We start from the raw sequence: 17,961 nt of genomic DNA, 5'->3' as shown, positions 1-17,961 counted from the left end.
GTTGGGTAACTTTGGACAAAGTTGGCTTAACCAATTCCCATGACACTGCATGAAATTATGTCTAGGAACTTTCTACAAACAGGAAGCTACTGCTGTTCCCTGGTCTCTCTGTAAAGTGTGCAGAAGGCAAACTAGGGTAGTCAGAGAACTCAAGAGAAGTTCATTTACTCTTTTGCAAAAGCAGTATGTTGTAACCTGGACTGCTGGTCTACCTCTACAGCCTCATCTGCTACTAGATAACATTTCCTTGCTCTTCTCTTGAGCTGTGGAGAATATCTCTCAGCCCTAGAATGGGCTATGCTCCTGGCCTTTGGATTCATGTCTTTGGAGTAATTTAAAAATCCTTCAGAGGTACATATGTTAAGGGATTGGACCTTATGTGGAGCTTTTGGAAGATGGGGGAACCTTTGGCACCTGGGGCCTCCTGGGGGGCCTTAGGTTTGGTGGATGTGTGGAGTGTGGGACTCCAGTCTCTCTTTGACTATCTGCTTCCTGGCTTGAGATGTAACCTTTTGCTCCAACATACTCAACTATTGCCACCAGTTGCCTCACCAGAACTGAGTCAGCGCAGGTGAATACCATGTCTTTAAAAGATCTTTAAAACTGTGAGCTCTGTAACTCTTCTCTCTGCATAAAAGTTCATTGCCTCAGGTAAAGCTGATGATTGCATTCTACCTGGACTGTTCCTCCTTCTCCCCTTCCTTCCTCTTCACACTCAGATCAGCATTCATTAGTGTGAAGAGTTGCGTGAGATGGAGGGCCAGCTCTTTTTTCTTGTCATTTCCTCAGTGCTTCCTGCAGTATCTGGAAGAAGGTAGACTCTCAATTATTTGTTAAGTAAATGAATTCACAAATCATAGGTGTTGCTTGTCCCATAGAGCAGAGACTGTTGCTTAAAAATTTGCTTATAACCCAATCCTGGCATAGGGCCTGGCATACACTAGGTGTCCAGTCAGTGTTTGTTGTGTAAATGAAAAGCATTGCTACATATGTGTGACACCATGTGCAGCACTATTCTTGACCTTGATCAGCTGAGCTTTGACTTAGAGAAATAACATGTATTCAGATAAGAAAGACTGGCAGTTCCATGGGGCCCTATGGAGTCAAACCTGGGTTTGAGTCTTGCTGGCCACACCACTTTCTCTTGGGTGGTGTTTAGCAGGTTCATTAACCTCTGTGAGCCCCAGGTTCTTCATCTGTAAAATGAGATTGGCTATAAGAGTAATCTGAAATAATATATATGTGTTGCCTCACCTGATAAATGGTACAGTTCAAGCACTCCAGCCACATTAGTCATTGTCAGGATTAATTTAGCAAATCTCTGTGTATTTGAATGTGGTAAGATCACTCAGTGACACTGTGGCTCCACCTGAGTCTTGTTTTTCTGAGCTCAGTTTTATATTACGTAAAATAAGAGGATTAGGTGAGAGTTGCGTTCTTTCCAATGTGTGATGGTCAAGGCAGTGCAGAGACAGCAAGAGCAGCAAGAGTAACTAACTGGTAGAGGAGGTTTGCAGGGACGAGTGGCTGAGCCACATCTGGAAGGCCAGGTAGAATCTCCCGAGGCTGAGAACAGAGTGGGCCAATGCCTGCTACCAGGGAGGGCTGTGGAAAGCCACAGGGCTGGAAAAGGAGCACCCATTGGAAATGGGGTGGCGGTGGGGAAGGTGGCTTTTTAGACATGGTGGGAAAGGAAGACCAAGGAGCCAGGATGGGTTGTTAAGTCAGGGCCATAGGACAAGGCAGGAAACAGACTTCCTTGGGGGAAGCCTGGAGGAAACAGGAAGCCCCTAATGCTCCATACAGCCAGCTGAAGTAAGCCTGGGTAGGTGACCTGGCCTCCAGTAGGTGACTTCAGAGAGCCATGTCCCAGTGTATTGGTGGCAGGGCATGACACAACACATCACAGTACAGCTTGGGAAACTGGGGCAGCTCTGGGTTCCAGCCCAGGGTAGCTAGAGGGAGATGCAGCATTAACAAGGGTGTTGGTATTACAGGGATCTGCTTAAAGCTTAGCTCTACCAGGGGCTGGGGATTTAGCTCAGCGGCATAAGCACCTGCCTTGCAAGCAGGCAGTCGTGAGTTCGATCCCTGGTACCGATAAAAAGGAAAAAGACCAAAAAAAAGCTTAGCTCTACCACTTATCATCCCTGTGGTCTTGAGCAGATCCTTCAGCTGGTCCAAAACCCAGGGTCCTCATCCTCTACAAGTGAAAATGAACCGAGCGAATGTATATAAAGAATCTGGTATGCATTAGGGGCCCAATAAACAGTAGACATAGAAAACTTGAAAAAGCCAGTTGTGTAGATTAGGCCAAAATTCAAATGCAAATACTAAAGAAAGAGGAGTTCCTTTTCCCTCTGATTTCTACAAGCTGTGGAACACATCCCACAGCTCCAGTTCCTCTTTGCAAAGCCTCTTGATGCCTGCAACCTTGGGCTGGCCTGGGAGTACACAACTGTTAGCTTTTACTTCTATAATTGCCAGTTATTTTGTGTCAGTTTTTGCAATGCTTTCCTAGGAGTTCAGCTAGTGACTGGGAGGTGAGCCTCCTTCCTCTCCTCTGTCTGGGTTCACTCCCACCGGTCAGAGCGATGCTTCTCAGTGTGGTTCTTGGATTAGCAGAATTGGCGTAAACTCAAAACTGGTTAGAAAGGCAAAGCCTCAGACTGCAGGACAGATCCACTGAATCCTTAGTTCATCCGTGGTTTCATTAAGACTGCCAAGTGATTCTGATGGACGTTAGAGTTTGAGAACTATTCCGTCAGCAGACTGCCAAGAGAAGCCCCTTGAGTTGCAGCAATGTGAGGAGGGATTTAGCATAAGTGGAACATCGAGCCAGTGATTTTTCAGGGTTTAAAAAGATGTTTTTGTTCACTCTTTCTAATCCTGATACCTAAACCTATTAAGACTGTCAGTTAACTATGATTGAGCAGGGCACTGCACGTGAACTTCTAAAGCTTAAATTGCATAGCTGCAAGTGTGGGCTGGAAGGTTTGGATATTAGGAAATTGATAAACTGCATGTTTTTTGCATTTAGGCTTTCATTATGGAATGCTCCCCAAAGAGTTTCCTTTTCAGAACAGGAAAAACTAAGAATTAAATCGTCTCGCCCCTTTTCTCTTCTGACTTTCGCAGACACTTTTTTTTTTTTTTTTTTTTAAATTCCAGAGCAACTCTGGGCCCTTAGAAGCATTCTCCTGCTCTTATTTTCCATAACTGTGTCCTGGAAAATGCAGTCTGGGGCAAAGCAGTTTAAAGAGCAGTTTAATCATCAGAATCTAGTCCAGAGTTTGGAATCCAAGCACAGGCAGACCCTTTGCCATAAACAGGCAAATACCACACAGATAATGCAGTCTGCTGCCCTGGCTCTGGCTGCTTCTGGATTAGTCACCAGAATGAATGTTGCAAACCGGCTTCCCTGGCTGTGCTTTGAGCGGACACCTTTTTACTGTAGCCCCTCACACTCACTCCTGACCTGCATCCATCCACATGCTTCTCATTCATTTACACTACTCTCAGCAGCACACGCTGGGTAAGCACCCCGCCACGTCCAAGTTTTATGGGCTGTGTTTACAAGGCTGCTTTCCTTGTACAGGGTATCATATATATTCTACCCCCAGAAATGGAACTTGAGCCCGAGAAGTGAGGGCTTTGGTGCTAAAGTTGGACTGAACTTGTGAAATTTGAATGGATCTGAAACTAAGCCCAGATGTCACCCATTCTCCAAGAATAAACTCACACATTTATGTGCCGAATCTCTCCTCTTTGATTACCTGACATTTTCTCCCCACTTGCATGAGGAAAGAGGGAAGTGCAGTTGCGGGGACTCCAACTTTGCTTCCTGTCACCTTTCCAGGTGTCCTTCTAAGTGGCCTGCTTACTCACAGACAGCCTCTATTGCTACCCACATTTCACTTTCCTTGAAAGCAGCATTTTGCTCTCTAATTTATGCAGAATTCTTTAAAAAGACAGCAAGGAGTTTTATTGTTCTGTGTTCATTTTGAGTAGACACAAGTGGGACTTAGCAGTGATGGTAACCATGCAGGAGGATTCCATGACTAAGTTTTCCCCTTCCCCATATTTCTCATTCCCCAACTGTTTGGGCTGTGCGCTAGATATTTAATATTTGTTTCTAAATAATGTTCATACTATTACTTTTACATCTTCTCATTCTACACATTTTCTGCTGAAGATGGAGACTTTATCATATGCCCTCGTCCCCTCATCACTGTGCACGAACATTTCCCCCACACCCTCTGGGTACCATGATGTCGCAAGTTTGGTTGGATTAGTAGCTATGGCTTCCATGGTGAGGCCCGTCTGTGTGCCTTCCACCTTGGGGCCCTCTTAAGGTCGGGTTTCCAGGACACGATTTTGCCCCATGTTTATTGGGGTACAGCACCTTGAGGGAGGCAGGAGGCAGGTCTGAGTAGAAGGGGAAGTTGGGCTGGGACTCAGTCACACAAAGCACTCCGCTGCTCCCAGGGGAAACCCCCACCTGGGAGAGGCCTGGCACCGAGACAGGTGGTCTTTGCACCACATAGGCCAGGGCGCTGGATGGAGTTATCCCTGGGGAGGGCATCTCCTTTAGGACAGCTGTTAGCGAAGTTCCAGCTGCTGGGGGAATCGGGGATGTGGGGGGGGGCAGATTATCGGTGTATCACAACATGGCATCCACTACGTATAATGTGGTTATTCTTCCTTTTCTCAAATCCTTTCTTTTTCTGTTGGTGATAAAGGCTTTTTTTTTTTCTTTCCTGTCTACTTCACACTAGCTCAACCCAAGCTCTTCTATATTGTGTAAATCCTTTTCCAGTAATTTAATGTCTTAGAAACTGTGAATCTAAACATTCACCGAGTATTCTATACATTTCACCTCCCTAAGGAGCTCTCCCTGGAACCTTCTGACTTGGTCCAGGACTTCCCGGGATCCTTGTTCGGCCTCGTCCTCAGCGTCTGCCCTACTTCTGTCCTGGGGCAGATTTCCTAGCCCCGAGGCCTGTGCCTTCTGTCTCCTCGGTGTGCCTCACTCCTGCTGCCTCTTGTTCTCCTCCTGCTTGTCTCCCTCCTCCCCGCTTCTCCTCCTTCCCATTCACCTCTCGTCCCCCTTTCGCTTCTCCTCCCATTTCTCCTCTTCTTCCTCCTCTTAATTTTCCCTTTCCTCTTTCTCCTTTTTCATTTTCTCTTTTCCTCCTCCTTGTTCTCCTTCTCCTTCTTCCCTTTTTCCTTCCTTCTTTTCTCTTTCTCCTCTTTTCTCTCACTTTCTCCTTTTCCCTCTCCTCTCGTTTTCTTCTAAGACTTTCGCTGTGTAATTCATGCTAGCCTTGAACTTGGTATGTAACACGGCCCTTCTGCCTCAGCCTCCCCCATACTGGGATTAAGGCTCATGCCACCACACCTGACTAGTTTGGTTCTTTATGGTGTAGAATGTATCCTCTCATAAGAGTACCCAAGAGTAAATTGTGGGAGAATTTCTTATCTGAAAATGTTCATTTTTCTCTAAGGGTGGGTGACAGTTTGACTAGATACAGAATTCTAATTTGCAAGTTACTGTCCTGCAAAAATCATAATATGTTGCTCAGTTACTATCCAGCTTTCAGTTATTATTGAGGGTTCTAATACTGTTGTATTTGTTTGTTTGATTGCTTGCTTGTAGAAGGTGGTATTATCTTTTCCTTGTCCCAAGGATCTTGCCACTTCAGTGATGCACCCTAGGTGTGGCTTTATTTTTACCCATTAATTGAGACATTTCTCTGTAGGTCTCCTGTACTCTTACAGGAGCTATGAATCATGTCAGGAATGCAAGACCATGACCACCCTAAAATCAGTCTGTTTCTCACTGTTGAGTTTGCATTATGCTGCCTTGAAGGAAGAGACAAGTCTGCACTAGACTGAAGTCCAGAAATGCTTTTTGCTCCTAACAAAAGCAGTGTGTTCCTCAGCTGCCATGCAAATACCAGGCATGTGCAGTGTCCATCTGAACCTCTAAACATTGCGGATGTAGGACTCAGGTACGAAGAGGACAGAGGCACACATGCTGATGCTCACACTGCTTGCTCTTCCACAAGTGATGCCTGTCTTTATCTTTGACTCTGGAGTCTTCCATTTTCTGTCTGTACCCATGAAATGGTAATGGGGTCACTTACTAATTGTAAATAAGGTAAGTCAAATCCCACCTCTGACACCATTTCCTGGCCACTCGATGGGCTCCTTTAGTCTGGAAATAGAAGTTTTCTTGACTTGATGATTTCCTATAGCTCTTAAAAGTGAACTGCTTCTGCTGTTCCTTTTTAAAAAAATCATATACAGAATCATTAAACTAACCAATTTAGAGAGTTACATTAATTACCCTCGCTATAAATTGCAGGACATTTTCATAAACCTAAGAAAAAAGTCCATAGCCATTAGCAGTCACTCCTACTCCCCTTTCCTGAGCTGTGGCAGTCACTAATCTGGTTTGTTCCCAATGGATTCGCCTGTGCTGAACATTTCCTGTAAGTAGGACTATCCGGTAGGTGGCCTTCCTGTGGAACTGGCTCCTTTCACTTAGCATAATGTTCTGAAAGGATTTATCTACCATTGTAGGTATGAGTACATTGTATGTATGTCTTTCTGTTGCCAAATAGCATTCCATTGTATGGATGTGATGTATTCTGTTTAGTGGTTCATCAGTTAAGGGACATTTGAGTTGTTTCCATTTTTAGCTATTAGGAGTAATGCCCATGCTCTATAGTCTGATGTTGGTGCGCCCTCACATCAAACACACTTATCCCCTCATTCTTTCTGCTTTCTGAAGCAGCTCTGGAAGGCTTCTTTTGCGAGTGTCTTTATGAGGAGTGATACAGAACACAGTGAGTGCTACTGTGCAGCACCATCCAGCAGGAAGTCAGGCTCATGGAAACAGTTCACTGTGTCCCCATCCACCTTGTTCATCAGATCTGGGACCATGCACATTCTGGCTTCTCCTCAAAATCAAATTACCATGTGCGGCAAACATTTTTCACTAATTCAGGGCATCAAGGCAACCGTGGTAGTACAACTGAAGACATTTATGAAAGAGGACTTCCAGAACTGCTTCAGAAAGTGGCAAAAATGATGGGAGAAGTGTATTTGGAGTGAAGGGGAATAATTTGAGGGAGATTAATGACTGTATACCTTTTAATTTTTTAAAATTTAAACATGCATGGTATTTTTCTGATCAGACCTTGTCTGACCTGCAATTTTATCTCACTTCATGGACTGGTATGTCATTTTCCTATTATGAAGACCAGTTTTTCTTTGTCACTTATTCTTTCGAGTAAAGTCATCAAAGAGAATACTGACACATGCAAGGTAACAAAAACTTGATTTTCTTCTAAGAAATCTTAGCAGAAACCTAGAATTATTTTTGTGTGTGAAATGAGTTAGGGGTTTAACTTCATTCTCTGGGATATTATATGCACAGTTCTCCTAATACTATTTGTTGCAAAGATTATTCTTTCCACAATGATTGTTGTTAAAACTTTTATTAAAAATCAGTTGATCATAAGTAAACTTGTTTCTGGACTCTTAGTTCTAACCGTTGATCTGTGTACTTAGTCTTATGACCCATAGCTTACTTCTTACAGCTTATCCTAGTAGTATCTTAAAATTGGTAAATGTGAGTCCTCTTGTTCAAGATAGCTGAGGTTGTTATTGATCACTTGCATTTCTTTTTGATTTTTAGGATTAACCTGTTAATTTCTGCATCCTCAATAAAAAGTGACAGCTGATTTTGATTTGAATTGTGTTAAGTGTGTAAATCAATATGGGGGAGTATTGCCAGCTTAGTAATAATAAATATTACAGTTTCATCAAATTTCTCCCTAAATAATCCATTCTTTTTGATGCTAGTGTGAATGAAATTTTCTTAATACATTTTCAAATCATTCTTTGGTAGTGTATGCAAATGCAATTAATTTTTGCATATTGAGCTTATATTCTGCACCTTTGATTTATTCATTCAAATTGATTTTGGTACATTTGAAGATCATCTGCAAAGTCAGTTTTCTTCCTTTTTTACCTGGATTTTTTTTTCTTTCACGTGCTTAATTGCCCTAGCCAGAAGTCTTTCTTACTTGTGAAAACTCATTAGTAATGACCTCTCTTCATTCCTGGTTTTTTAGCTTTCTTTCTTTTACTCTTGGTCTGCCTAAGGGTTTGTCAAATTTCTTAATCTTTTCAAATAGCCAATCAACTTTTTAGGTCATCGATTCTTCTCTCTTATCTGTTTTTCTATTTCTTTTCATTAAAGTCTCCTTCTTTTTGTTGGTTTTAGATTTCACTTCCTTCATCTTTTTCTCATTGGTAAGGTAGATTAGGTTATTGATTTGAGATAGTTTTACTGGTTTATTTGGCTATAAATTTTCTAAGCATCATTATATCTGTGTCCCATGGATGTTAATATGTTGTAGTTTTATGTTTATTAATTTCAAATTATCTTCTAATTTTCGTTGGGTATGTTATTTTTTTCTTGACTGGTTATTAAGAGTTACATTGTTTAACTTCCAAATATTTGTGTAATTCCCCAAATTTCTTTCTGCTGTTGATTTCTAATTTCAATCTGTTGTGGTCAGGGAACACATTTTTAATATTTCAATTGTTTTAAATTTATTGAGGTTGCTTTATGGTATCAAGGTCACCACTGGCTCCCTGTTAGGGAATATTGAAGAGAATGTATGTTGTGCTATCGTTGGGGGGTGTGTTAAATTTAATTGATTGGTAATGAGGCTCCAATAGTCTTTTTCCTTGCTGATTTCCTGTCTCATGTTGATAAACAACTGAAAGCAGGGTATCAAATTCGGAAACTATTACTGTCCAATTGTCTATTTTTTCTATCAGTTCTATCAGTTTTTACTTCATGGATTTCAGGGCTCCATGGCTATGCTTTCCTGATGGATTGACCCATTATCATTATGAAGTGTTTTTATTTGTACCTAATTATGGTTGTCAGGTTCATTTTGTCTGCTGTCAGAATAGCTGCACCAGCTGTCTCTTGCCAGCGTTTTCCCTGTGTTCATGGACAGGCTGATTTTCAGAGGCCTTAGCTGGCCGTTCTGGGAAGTGGGGCTGCTACATTCCTATAGAGTTGTGAATGTTAGGCCTTTTCTCTCCCCTTCCCCACAGTCACCCCTCGGAGAGTCTGTGATGCCCGCTTCACTGCTTCCATTCCTGCTTTGGACCGCCTTTGTGGGTCTTTAAATCATTACCAGAGATCCTTTTGCTTTCCAAATTTCAAAACAATTTAACGAGTAACTTCTTTCTTATATTGTTTGTTCTTTTGAGTTTACTATTTTAAAGAAAAAGTCTTTATCATTACATCAATCAATTTTTTACCCTAGGGAATAGAGCTCAAGGAGTAATTTAAATGCTTACCTTGTATTGATAGGTAAACTCTTTGGCTATTACTACTTTATTCTAACTAATCTAAATTTTGTTATATATTTTCCAGCATTTCTTTCATCATCAGGGAGATTTTTGTGACTAGAGACCCAGTTCCCAGTAAAATCCTAAATTTAATTAGCGTGCTTATATTTGGATTTAGGTCACCTTTCAAATTTAGGTGTGGGATTTGAGCACCTTTGATTCAACTAAGAGGAGCTAGCAGCTTCCAGGTATATTTCCTGATTATTCTCCTTATAACAGTTTTCCCCAGCTTGACTATCCCAGAGCGTGAATCAGGAGGCCCGTGCAAGGCCACAGGTTTGCTTCAATAGCAAGTGCCCAGCGGCTGCAGTGCTGCCCATTAGAGGACCATACTGGTGTGGTCCTCTTAGAGTGTGGTCTACTTAGAGTGTGGAAGCTCAGGGGTTCCTGTGGAGGCCAGCAAGACATTTCCAAGAAGACACAAACAGGAGGGGAGAGATAGGAGGGAGGAATATAAGGAAGCAGTGTGCACTGTCAGGGCTTACGCCATGGTTCCCAGCACCTGACCAATCTGGTTCCCCTTTCCTCCATCCTGTTAAACCAAGCCAACATCTGCTCAGAGAACATCTCTGGAATCAGAACTGTCCTTTTTTTTTTTTTCTAATGTGCTGAAGATCAAACTCAGGATCTCCTCAGGTATGTGGAACTCCCCACTCTACCACTGAGCTCTACCCCAGCATTGTAATTTTTTCACGGGAGGAAAACAAAAAAGATGAGGTGATTACCCATCAGAACATTCATCAGAAGCCCTTCAAGTGTGTTTTTCTGTACAACTGTAAAGACCTTAGGGAGTGTATGCAGAGTCTGCAGAAGGCTTGACATGATCTCTGTAGTCACTGACTTGCCCACAGTGGGCTCAAACTTGGGATACTCTTGCCTGAGCTTCCCAGAGTGCAGCAGTTACAGGCATGTACTATCTACCACAGTCAGAATTATTTAATCTTACAAGAAACACTAAGAATATTTTTGGAGGTAACAGAATTCTAGGAAGTTTTGCCAGGGACCCTCACATAAGCACAGATTTCAGCAGCCCTGGTGGAGGGTCTGAAAAGGGAAGGCCTGAACGTTGTCTAAGCCAGGAAGGCAGCAAGGGTCTCCCTGCCGCTAGTTTGGACTACAGGTGGGAGAAGCCCAAGCCTAAGGTCATGCCTCTGGGTTATTTTCATTGAGCCATTTGGAAATCTGCCATAATTGTCTCATATTTAGCCTTTTTTTCCTTCTCAGAATGTCCTTCTGTATTGTGGTTACAAATATTGAGAAATACAATTGTGACTGCAACAAGTAGTATCCAAAGGATCGGAGCCATTGGGAGGAAGCCAAGAGAAGGGAGAATCCCAAAGCCTTGCCCCACATGAGGCTGCCTTTCACGGACACTTTTATTACTTACAGTGCTGTATGCTTGGGGAACCCTGGCTGCACCAGAAAGGGAGGAAATGAGACCTTAAGAGATGAAATGAGACAGCAGGATGCAGATGAGTTTTTGCCTGCTTATCATTTCTCTCCTTCCTTCCTTCCTCCCTTCCTCCCTTTCTCTCTCCCTCCCTCATTCCTTTCTTCCTTTCTTTTACCAGTGCTAGGCACTGAACCCAAGGCCTCACATGTGCTAGGCAAGTGTTCTGTCACTGAGCTACACCCTCAGACCCCAGGTCTTTTAAAATCTATAAAACATTTGGCTAGGGGTAATTCCCAAAGATTTCCATCCTTGGCATTCTCTGTGTGTGTGTGTGTGTTTCCCTCCAGATCACCTCTTACATCTTTTAGGAAGCCAGAGTAGGCAAGCAGTCTAGTGATTTCTAAAACAGAGCTCAAGGTACATAGACGATTCAGTCTTCCCTGAACCACGTGGTCCCAGAGGCTCCATGTTTCTTCCTGATGGTGGTTTTCATGGCTGTGAGGCAGAAGGAAGTTCATTGCTGACAGTCAAGTGGCAACAGTAGGCAAATGTGATGTACTGTGTTGTATAGGAAAAAATCAGTGCGATTCAGTCCAGTAATCTGATTTTTAGATAAAGGCATGACCCTGAGTGTGCTGATTATGGCTAAGCATAGCATTAGTGTTGTCTCCAAAAATAGTTTTCAAAAAATCAGTGAACATTTGGCTTGTCTATTTCTTCTGGATATGGAAGTATATTTTTCCCAGTTTTTTTTTTTTTTCACTAGTGATTGAACTCACGACCTTGCACTTACCATCTGTTTCTCATTTTGGAAGCAACTGAATCGCTCCTTACTGCAGTAATTAAGTCAACATTTACTGAGCACATACTGTATGCGGGGCTTTGTATGAAGTGAAAAAAAATACAGAGAAAGATTAAGGAATATATCCATCAGGGGAGAGGCAAGAAAGATTAAAGTTGGGGGGGCAATAATCGTTTATCAGTCCCTTCTTTCATTTTGCAGGAAATTACAGAGCATTTGCTATGTGCCAAGGTCTGCGCAGGGTGGGGGTATAAAAGTATAAGACAGATGCATTTGTGCTCCAACAAGACCAGGCTGCACTGGAGCAGGTTAATCCTGTGATAAGGGTGGATGGATGGGTGGGGTGGGGTCCTTAGAGGGTTTCCAGAGGTATCTGGGGAATAAAACAAAGTAGAATTGGATGCCACCCAAGTAAGGAACAGTGGCCCCGTGGCTGGGCAGAGGAGGAGATGCTCAGCTGAGTGCAGAGCGTGGATTGAAGGAACAATGGCAGGAAATGACACTGTAAAAGGAGGCAAAGTTCAGCTCTTGAAGATTGTTGTAGTTACTTTTCTCTCCATTTTGAGACAAAATACGTGACCCCCAAAGTGAGGGAAGTGAAGGGTTATTTCTTTTTTGTTTTCTTTTTTTACCAGAGCATCACATAAGTTTATTTCAGATGTAACAGCAGTGTTAAAATTGCAAAGTTTAATTTTTAACTGCACCAAGTAAACTTAACCATTTAAACATTTTCAAAGTTATTCCCTCCCAGAACTGTGGGAGCTTTTCTTTTCCACCACCACAAACCATGGTTCCCCAGTGGTTTTCTTTCGGAACAACTTTTCAACTGATGAGAAAACTGCTTTGGAGATACTGTAAAACTCTTTCTCCCAAATGAAAATTGATTTGGACAATTATATATTGCATAAATTTATCTACAGATTCTCTTATACACCTAAATGCAATTTATCATATGGTGTAATTTTAATCTATTTGCCCCATAGGAAAGCAGTCTATCTTCAGAAGTATGATGGAAATATCCTGTGGTCTTCTAGTTAACAGAATTACTAATTTATCTCAAAGATTACTTTTACCATTTTTTAAAATGATAAAAGCAACTCAGCAATGGATATTAGTCTCTATTGACACAAAGACTTATGAAGTAGTGCCCAGTATCTACCTGGCTACATCTTCCCTTCTGTACGTAGATGGAACTGTTTAATACCAGCTTGGTGGAGGACAATTAACTCCTTATAAACACTAAGGCTTTACATTAAGTCATGGACTAGGGTAGAAAATGCAACTCTATAACAATAGGAAGCCTACACACACAATTCAAACTTGCAGATTGTTCTTCTATCTTTAAATAACATGTACTTAATTGTGAGGCAGCTATTTGGTTTTCAATAGCCACACTTAGGGATACATTCATAGGACTGTGTATATAGTGCAGGTGAAACAGTTACAGAATAGAGGCAGTGTAGTCTTAGGAAATTCATTTAGACATCAAAATCTATTTACAAAAAGACTGCATTCTTCATGCTTTAGCACTCTTCTGGCAGAGCAAGCCTAAACTTACCCATGACGGTAAGAAAAGGTGCTTCATGTTAAACATTTCTTCTAAACTCAGATTTAGATTAAAAAACTGGTACCAAAGACTAACCAGCATGGTCTTTCTACATTTTCACTAAGATTAGAACCCAATAGACTCATCCATCAACCATCTTCCTTTAAAATTTTTTTTCTTGGCACTCAAGACTGCTGAAGTCTGTTTTACTTTGTACTTTCCCATTTCCAAATGAAAACTTAAGGTTATAAAGTGTATACAAACATTCTGTAAAGTAATTATGCCATGCAACTGATTTGGAAATGACATTTTTACATATGAAGATAAATATTACAAATCAAACTTCCTTTTAAAGTCAAATGACAGAAAACTCCAGCATTGTGCATTGCTTTTAAGTCTATGAAGAACATTTCTTTAGTCACCACTGATAATCTAAAAAATTACAAATATCAAGATTGGACAACTGGAGGAAAACATGAGTATTTCAGATGTCTCATCTTACAAAAAGTTATCAACCTGTTAGAACCTCTCCCAATTTGCAAGATAACAATCCAGCATAAAACCATTTCTGTCATTGTCATTAGAGGAGGTCACAGTAATATTTATGCTATTAACACTTTACACATCTATCTTTCCAAGAACAGAAGCAATTAGTTCAATAATTCCTCTTATCCCACACCCTTAAACTCAATATTATAGGCACAGAATATAAGCAAATCTGGGATAGTCTCCAGCAGATAAGGGAGTTTCTTAACTATGTCATTCTCAAAAAATACTGTCTAGATATTCTTTCCTATATAATCAAACACTCAGTGACAACATTTTTAACAGTCCGTATTAGTTGACATTGCATGCATTTATTGTGCCACAAATCCATCTGAGCTTTCCTTTAGGCATTTTAAAATATGTTCAGGAAAAAAAACCACCTGCTTCAGGTTTGTTTAGGGGTTAACCTGTAAAAACATCAACTCCATTTTTAAAGTTAGACTAACTATGGTATTATTGGGTTTGCTGAAAAGGAAGGACAGGAGGAAAAAACTAAATTGCAATAAACTAATAAACTTCTTTAGGTCAGTTAAGAGCTATTCTCTAATACCTGTACCTCGGATATTAAAAAATTTAATCTCACCACCCTAAAAGTTAATGCCTCTATTAACAATAGCAGGAAAAACAAACCTGCTGACAACCAGTCCATTCATTAACAAAAAAGCAGTTCAACTCAAATACTTAGACCAACATATGATACCACCTATCCAAACTTCCCCACCCATCAGCAAGAACAGAAAAATCAACTGCTTTAATAATCTAAAGAAGTTTAGTATTTCTTACCAGGACAACAATGGTCCAACTTCTGAGAGTGCTCAGAAAGACTAAAGATGGGGTAACGGTAATGTCTAGAGGTAAGCATCCCACAAAGAGCCTTTAAAAACCCAAAGTACCACAAACCCACCAAACTTACCTATAAGTCAAAGAAAAAGATCCTGCTGCTGCGTCTTTTTGTCTTTTGAAATAAACAGTATTTGTAGGCTCTGCCCTTCGGTGTGAAAGTAGGACATTAAAAAAATGCTTAAAAATTTGAAATCTTTTTTTTTTTTTTTTTGTCTTTTTCCTGGTACGGGGGGGGGCGGGGGGATCAAACTCACGACTGCCTGCTTGCAAGGCAGGCACTTATGCCGCTGAGCTAAATCCCCAGCCTCAAAAATTTGAAATCATTTGACACCCCAACTTTTTGGATAATGCATCTTAACTGTGAAAGTAAACAGATATTCCTTCAATCCAACCACCTTAAAAAAATGAGAGAACTGAAACGATCCAAACATGATTATTTTAAAAGTCCTTGAAATTAAAACTTTTAAAGGAAAGGGGGGAAAAAAGAGAAAACCAAGAACAAGAGAACAAGGAAGGGAAGCTTAACAAAGAGGAGAGGGGATTAATGGGCTTTTCTTTTTTTTTGGCGACAAGCAAGTGTTAGAAAGTTCATTTGCAATTTGTTCAGTTGTCCATCTTTTGTGCATCTGCATTCTTACCAGAAGGGACTTTGAGGTTTTTCTGAAGCACGTGAACATCAGCAGGTTCTATCCTCTTAGTTCTTTGTCTCAATAATCTCAAAGCCAAACTTCCTGTAGAAGTCCATTGCTGACTCATTGCTGATCTGGACTTGGAGATAGATGTCAAAAGTGCCATCTTTGTCACAGATGTTTAAGATATGATTTAACATTTTAGTTTCTATTCCTAGCCTTCAGTAAGGTACAAAACATCCTAGGGCCGTGAAGTAAAGTCTCTTCTGATTCTGTGAATGACCCACCCTGCAGCATACTGCTAGCTCACCAACCTCCAGCACACCCTTGTAGAGCTTGTCATTATAGCGGATGGAAAGATGACCTGGTTTAACCTCTTCAACTGTTTGGTATTGTGGGTGTTACATCCCCGAGTTGGATGCAGCTGCCTTTCATCTTCCCCACCTGCTGAGTCCATCATTACCACCACTCTCATCAACACTGTTGTCCTCCCAGCTCTGAGCTCTCCATGCCCTTGGCTCTGGCCACTCAACCCAAGCTGACCTCGTCGCCTAGGACTGAGAGTTGAGAGGGTGATGGAGGCTGCAAAATTCGAGTATGGCCCTAATCTGCAGAAAGGGCAGGGATGTCTGGCAGATTTATTTCCTACAGGTTGGAGGTTTCAGTCCATTCTCAGTTGGCTCCAAGTGGCAGGGTGGCATGGCAGGGCCACCATTCATGGCCCCCTGCAGCAAAGTGCAAACCAGGCAAGGTAGAGACATGCCTTTTCCCTGCTGTTACACTCTATGCTGGCTCTACCCCTGGGTGGGTGTAGCATTAACACCACCAATCCAAGTGCTAGACAGCAAGCCAATCATAAACATTAGATTTGGCTGTGTCCATGGTTACAGTGAGGCTCAAGGGGGGCATCTGAACATAAACCATAACAGAGATGCTTTACCCCATGCTTAAAACGCTGGACCTCAACTTATTTTGATGGAAGCCACTTCACCATCTAATAATGGAAGACTTCTTGCAGGAAACTACAGCCACTCAAAGCAGCATTAAGGTGATGGAACAACATAGCTTTTAAGTCCCACAAGAAGCAGAACATAAACGTTTCATGCTGCCTAGGATTGTTATGTAAAATATAACTAGGACAGTGGTGGAGCTGGGGGGGATGTCTAAAAGTAGAATCCATTACTTCTCTGGTAAGAGTCTTCAAGAATTCTTTTACTCAGTAGTGAATCCCTGTTCTATGCCTGTAGCTAAGATACAGCCCCTTCCCTAGACCATCTATTATAGGAGACTTGATCATTTGGGGTTTTTTTGCACTATTAATAAGTGTGTGCTTATGAAGTATCCAGAATAGACAAATCCATGGAGACAGGAAGTAGATTGGTGTTTGCCAGGATCTGGAAAGAGTGAGTGAGAAAGTCAGTGGTGGCCAGCAGGCATGGATATCTTTTTAAGGTGATGGGAATGCTGTGAAATTAGGCAGTCGTGTTGGTTGTACAAACTTTGTGAATACTGTATCCTAAAACCCATTGTAGTATCTACTTTGGTTAAAATGATAAATTTTATGTTTATCACAATAAAAACTATAGGGGAAGTAAAGGTACTGATAGTCTGCAGCAGTGACATCTTTTCTCTTTCTTGTTTTTGGTAGTAAAGGGCAATCGCAAGTGTGAGCTGAACTGCCAGGCAATGGGCTATCGCTTCTATGTGCGGCAAGCTGAGAAGGTTATTGACGGCACCCCCTGTGACCAAAACGGCACAGCCATCTGTGTGTCAGGACAGTGCAAGGTAAGTGTCCATGGCGGGTGTCCTCAGTGAAGCCTTGGGGTGTTTGATTGCTGGTTGCCCATCTGTTGTTTTGTAGGGAGCAGGCTGCTCCTGACCCAAGCCCACAGGGCTCCCCAGAACCATAGAGCTCTGGGAGAGGTGGGTTGAGGCTAGATAGTTTGTTGGCTCTGCGCTTTTGACCCTTGGGAGTCGCTGCCTCTCTCTGGCGTTTCGGTCGTTAGATGATTTATGTTTACACCATGTGCTTCTTTCCCAGTGGAGTCAGCAGCTCCTTCCCTGCCTGCAAGGCAGCAGTTATGGCAAGGGCATTGCTGGTTCATTCTATCCAGAAGTGGGTAGCGTCCGTCATGAGGTGACATTTTAAAGGAATGGCATATTTTATTTTTCCTCCCCCCAGAGGAGGCAGGCTTCCAAAGAAAGTTGTTCAGTGCCTTTTATAGCAGAAATTGTATTTTAAACAGGAAGAGTTTTCCACCTCCTTGGCTCTGAAGTCTGTTCTAGGAACTCCCGCCCTGCATTCTGCAAACATTCTGGACTTGAGAAGTCTTTGTGGGATGCTAGTTAAAAATGGGCATCTCAGGTAGAATGGCACCAATTCCATAGCGACAGTCACTTGCGCCTGACTCTCTACCTTCCTTTCATTTAGAATTCATCTGTGGAGCTAGGAGCTAGCAAGTAAAGGGCTCTGGAGCCCAGATTAAGATTCTGTCTTAATTAATACTAAAAAGCTGGCAAGAACAACTCACATCAAAGGAAGAGTTTTGGCTGTAACATCTGAAAGTTCCTTTTGCACTTTGTAAATGCCATGCGTTTAATATTAGGGCTCTTGAAGTGTGATTTATAAGTACAACCTCTCCACCCTTCTCCCCCTTTTGAATGATGGCTTCAAATAGGAGACATAGTAAGGTAGAATTAATTTTTTCTAACTCAGAAGGACAGTCACGAAAGAGAGACGCTGTCAGTCACTTGA

The 17,961-nt window shown here is 41.8% G+C and overlaps 1 protein-coding gene and 1 pseudogene across 3 annotated transcripts in view; one reads left to right on the top strand and one right to left on the bottom strand.

The window, feature by feature from the left end:
- Window positions 1–17,961, top strand: part of Thsd4 (thrombospondin type 1 domain containing 4) — a 537,636-nt gene that overhangs the window by 236,994 nt on the left and 282,681 nt on the right. For all 3 annotated transcript variants that reach the window (XM_063246801.1, XM_063246800.1, XM_063246799.1), the window contains one exon: window positions 16,855–16,991. In XM_063246801.1, coding sequence (XP_063102871.1) covers window positions 16,855–16,991 — 137 coding nt within the window. The remainder of the gene's footprint in view (window positions 1–16,854; window positions 16,992–17,961) is intronic.
- Window positions 15,181–15,641, bottom strand: LOC100735224 (N-alpha-acetyltransferase 50-like; annotated as a pseudogene).

Source organism: Cavia porcellus, unplaced genomic scaffold (assembly GCF_034190915.1).
Source record: "Cavia porcellus strain 051 isolate PalLab524CR breed Dunkin Hartley unplaced genomic scaffold, mCavPor4.1 scaffold_4, whole genome shotgun sequence".
In the NCBI taxonomy this organism is placed as follows: domain Eukaryota; kingdom Metazoa; phylum Chordata; class Mammalia; order Rodentia; family Caviidae; genus Cavia; species Cavia porcellus.
Note: the sequence above shows the minus strand (reverse complement) of the source record. Positions and strands in the feature narration are given on the sequence as shown.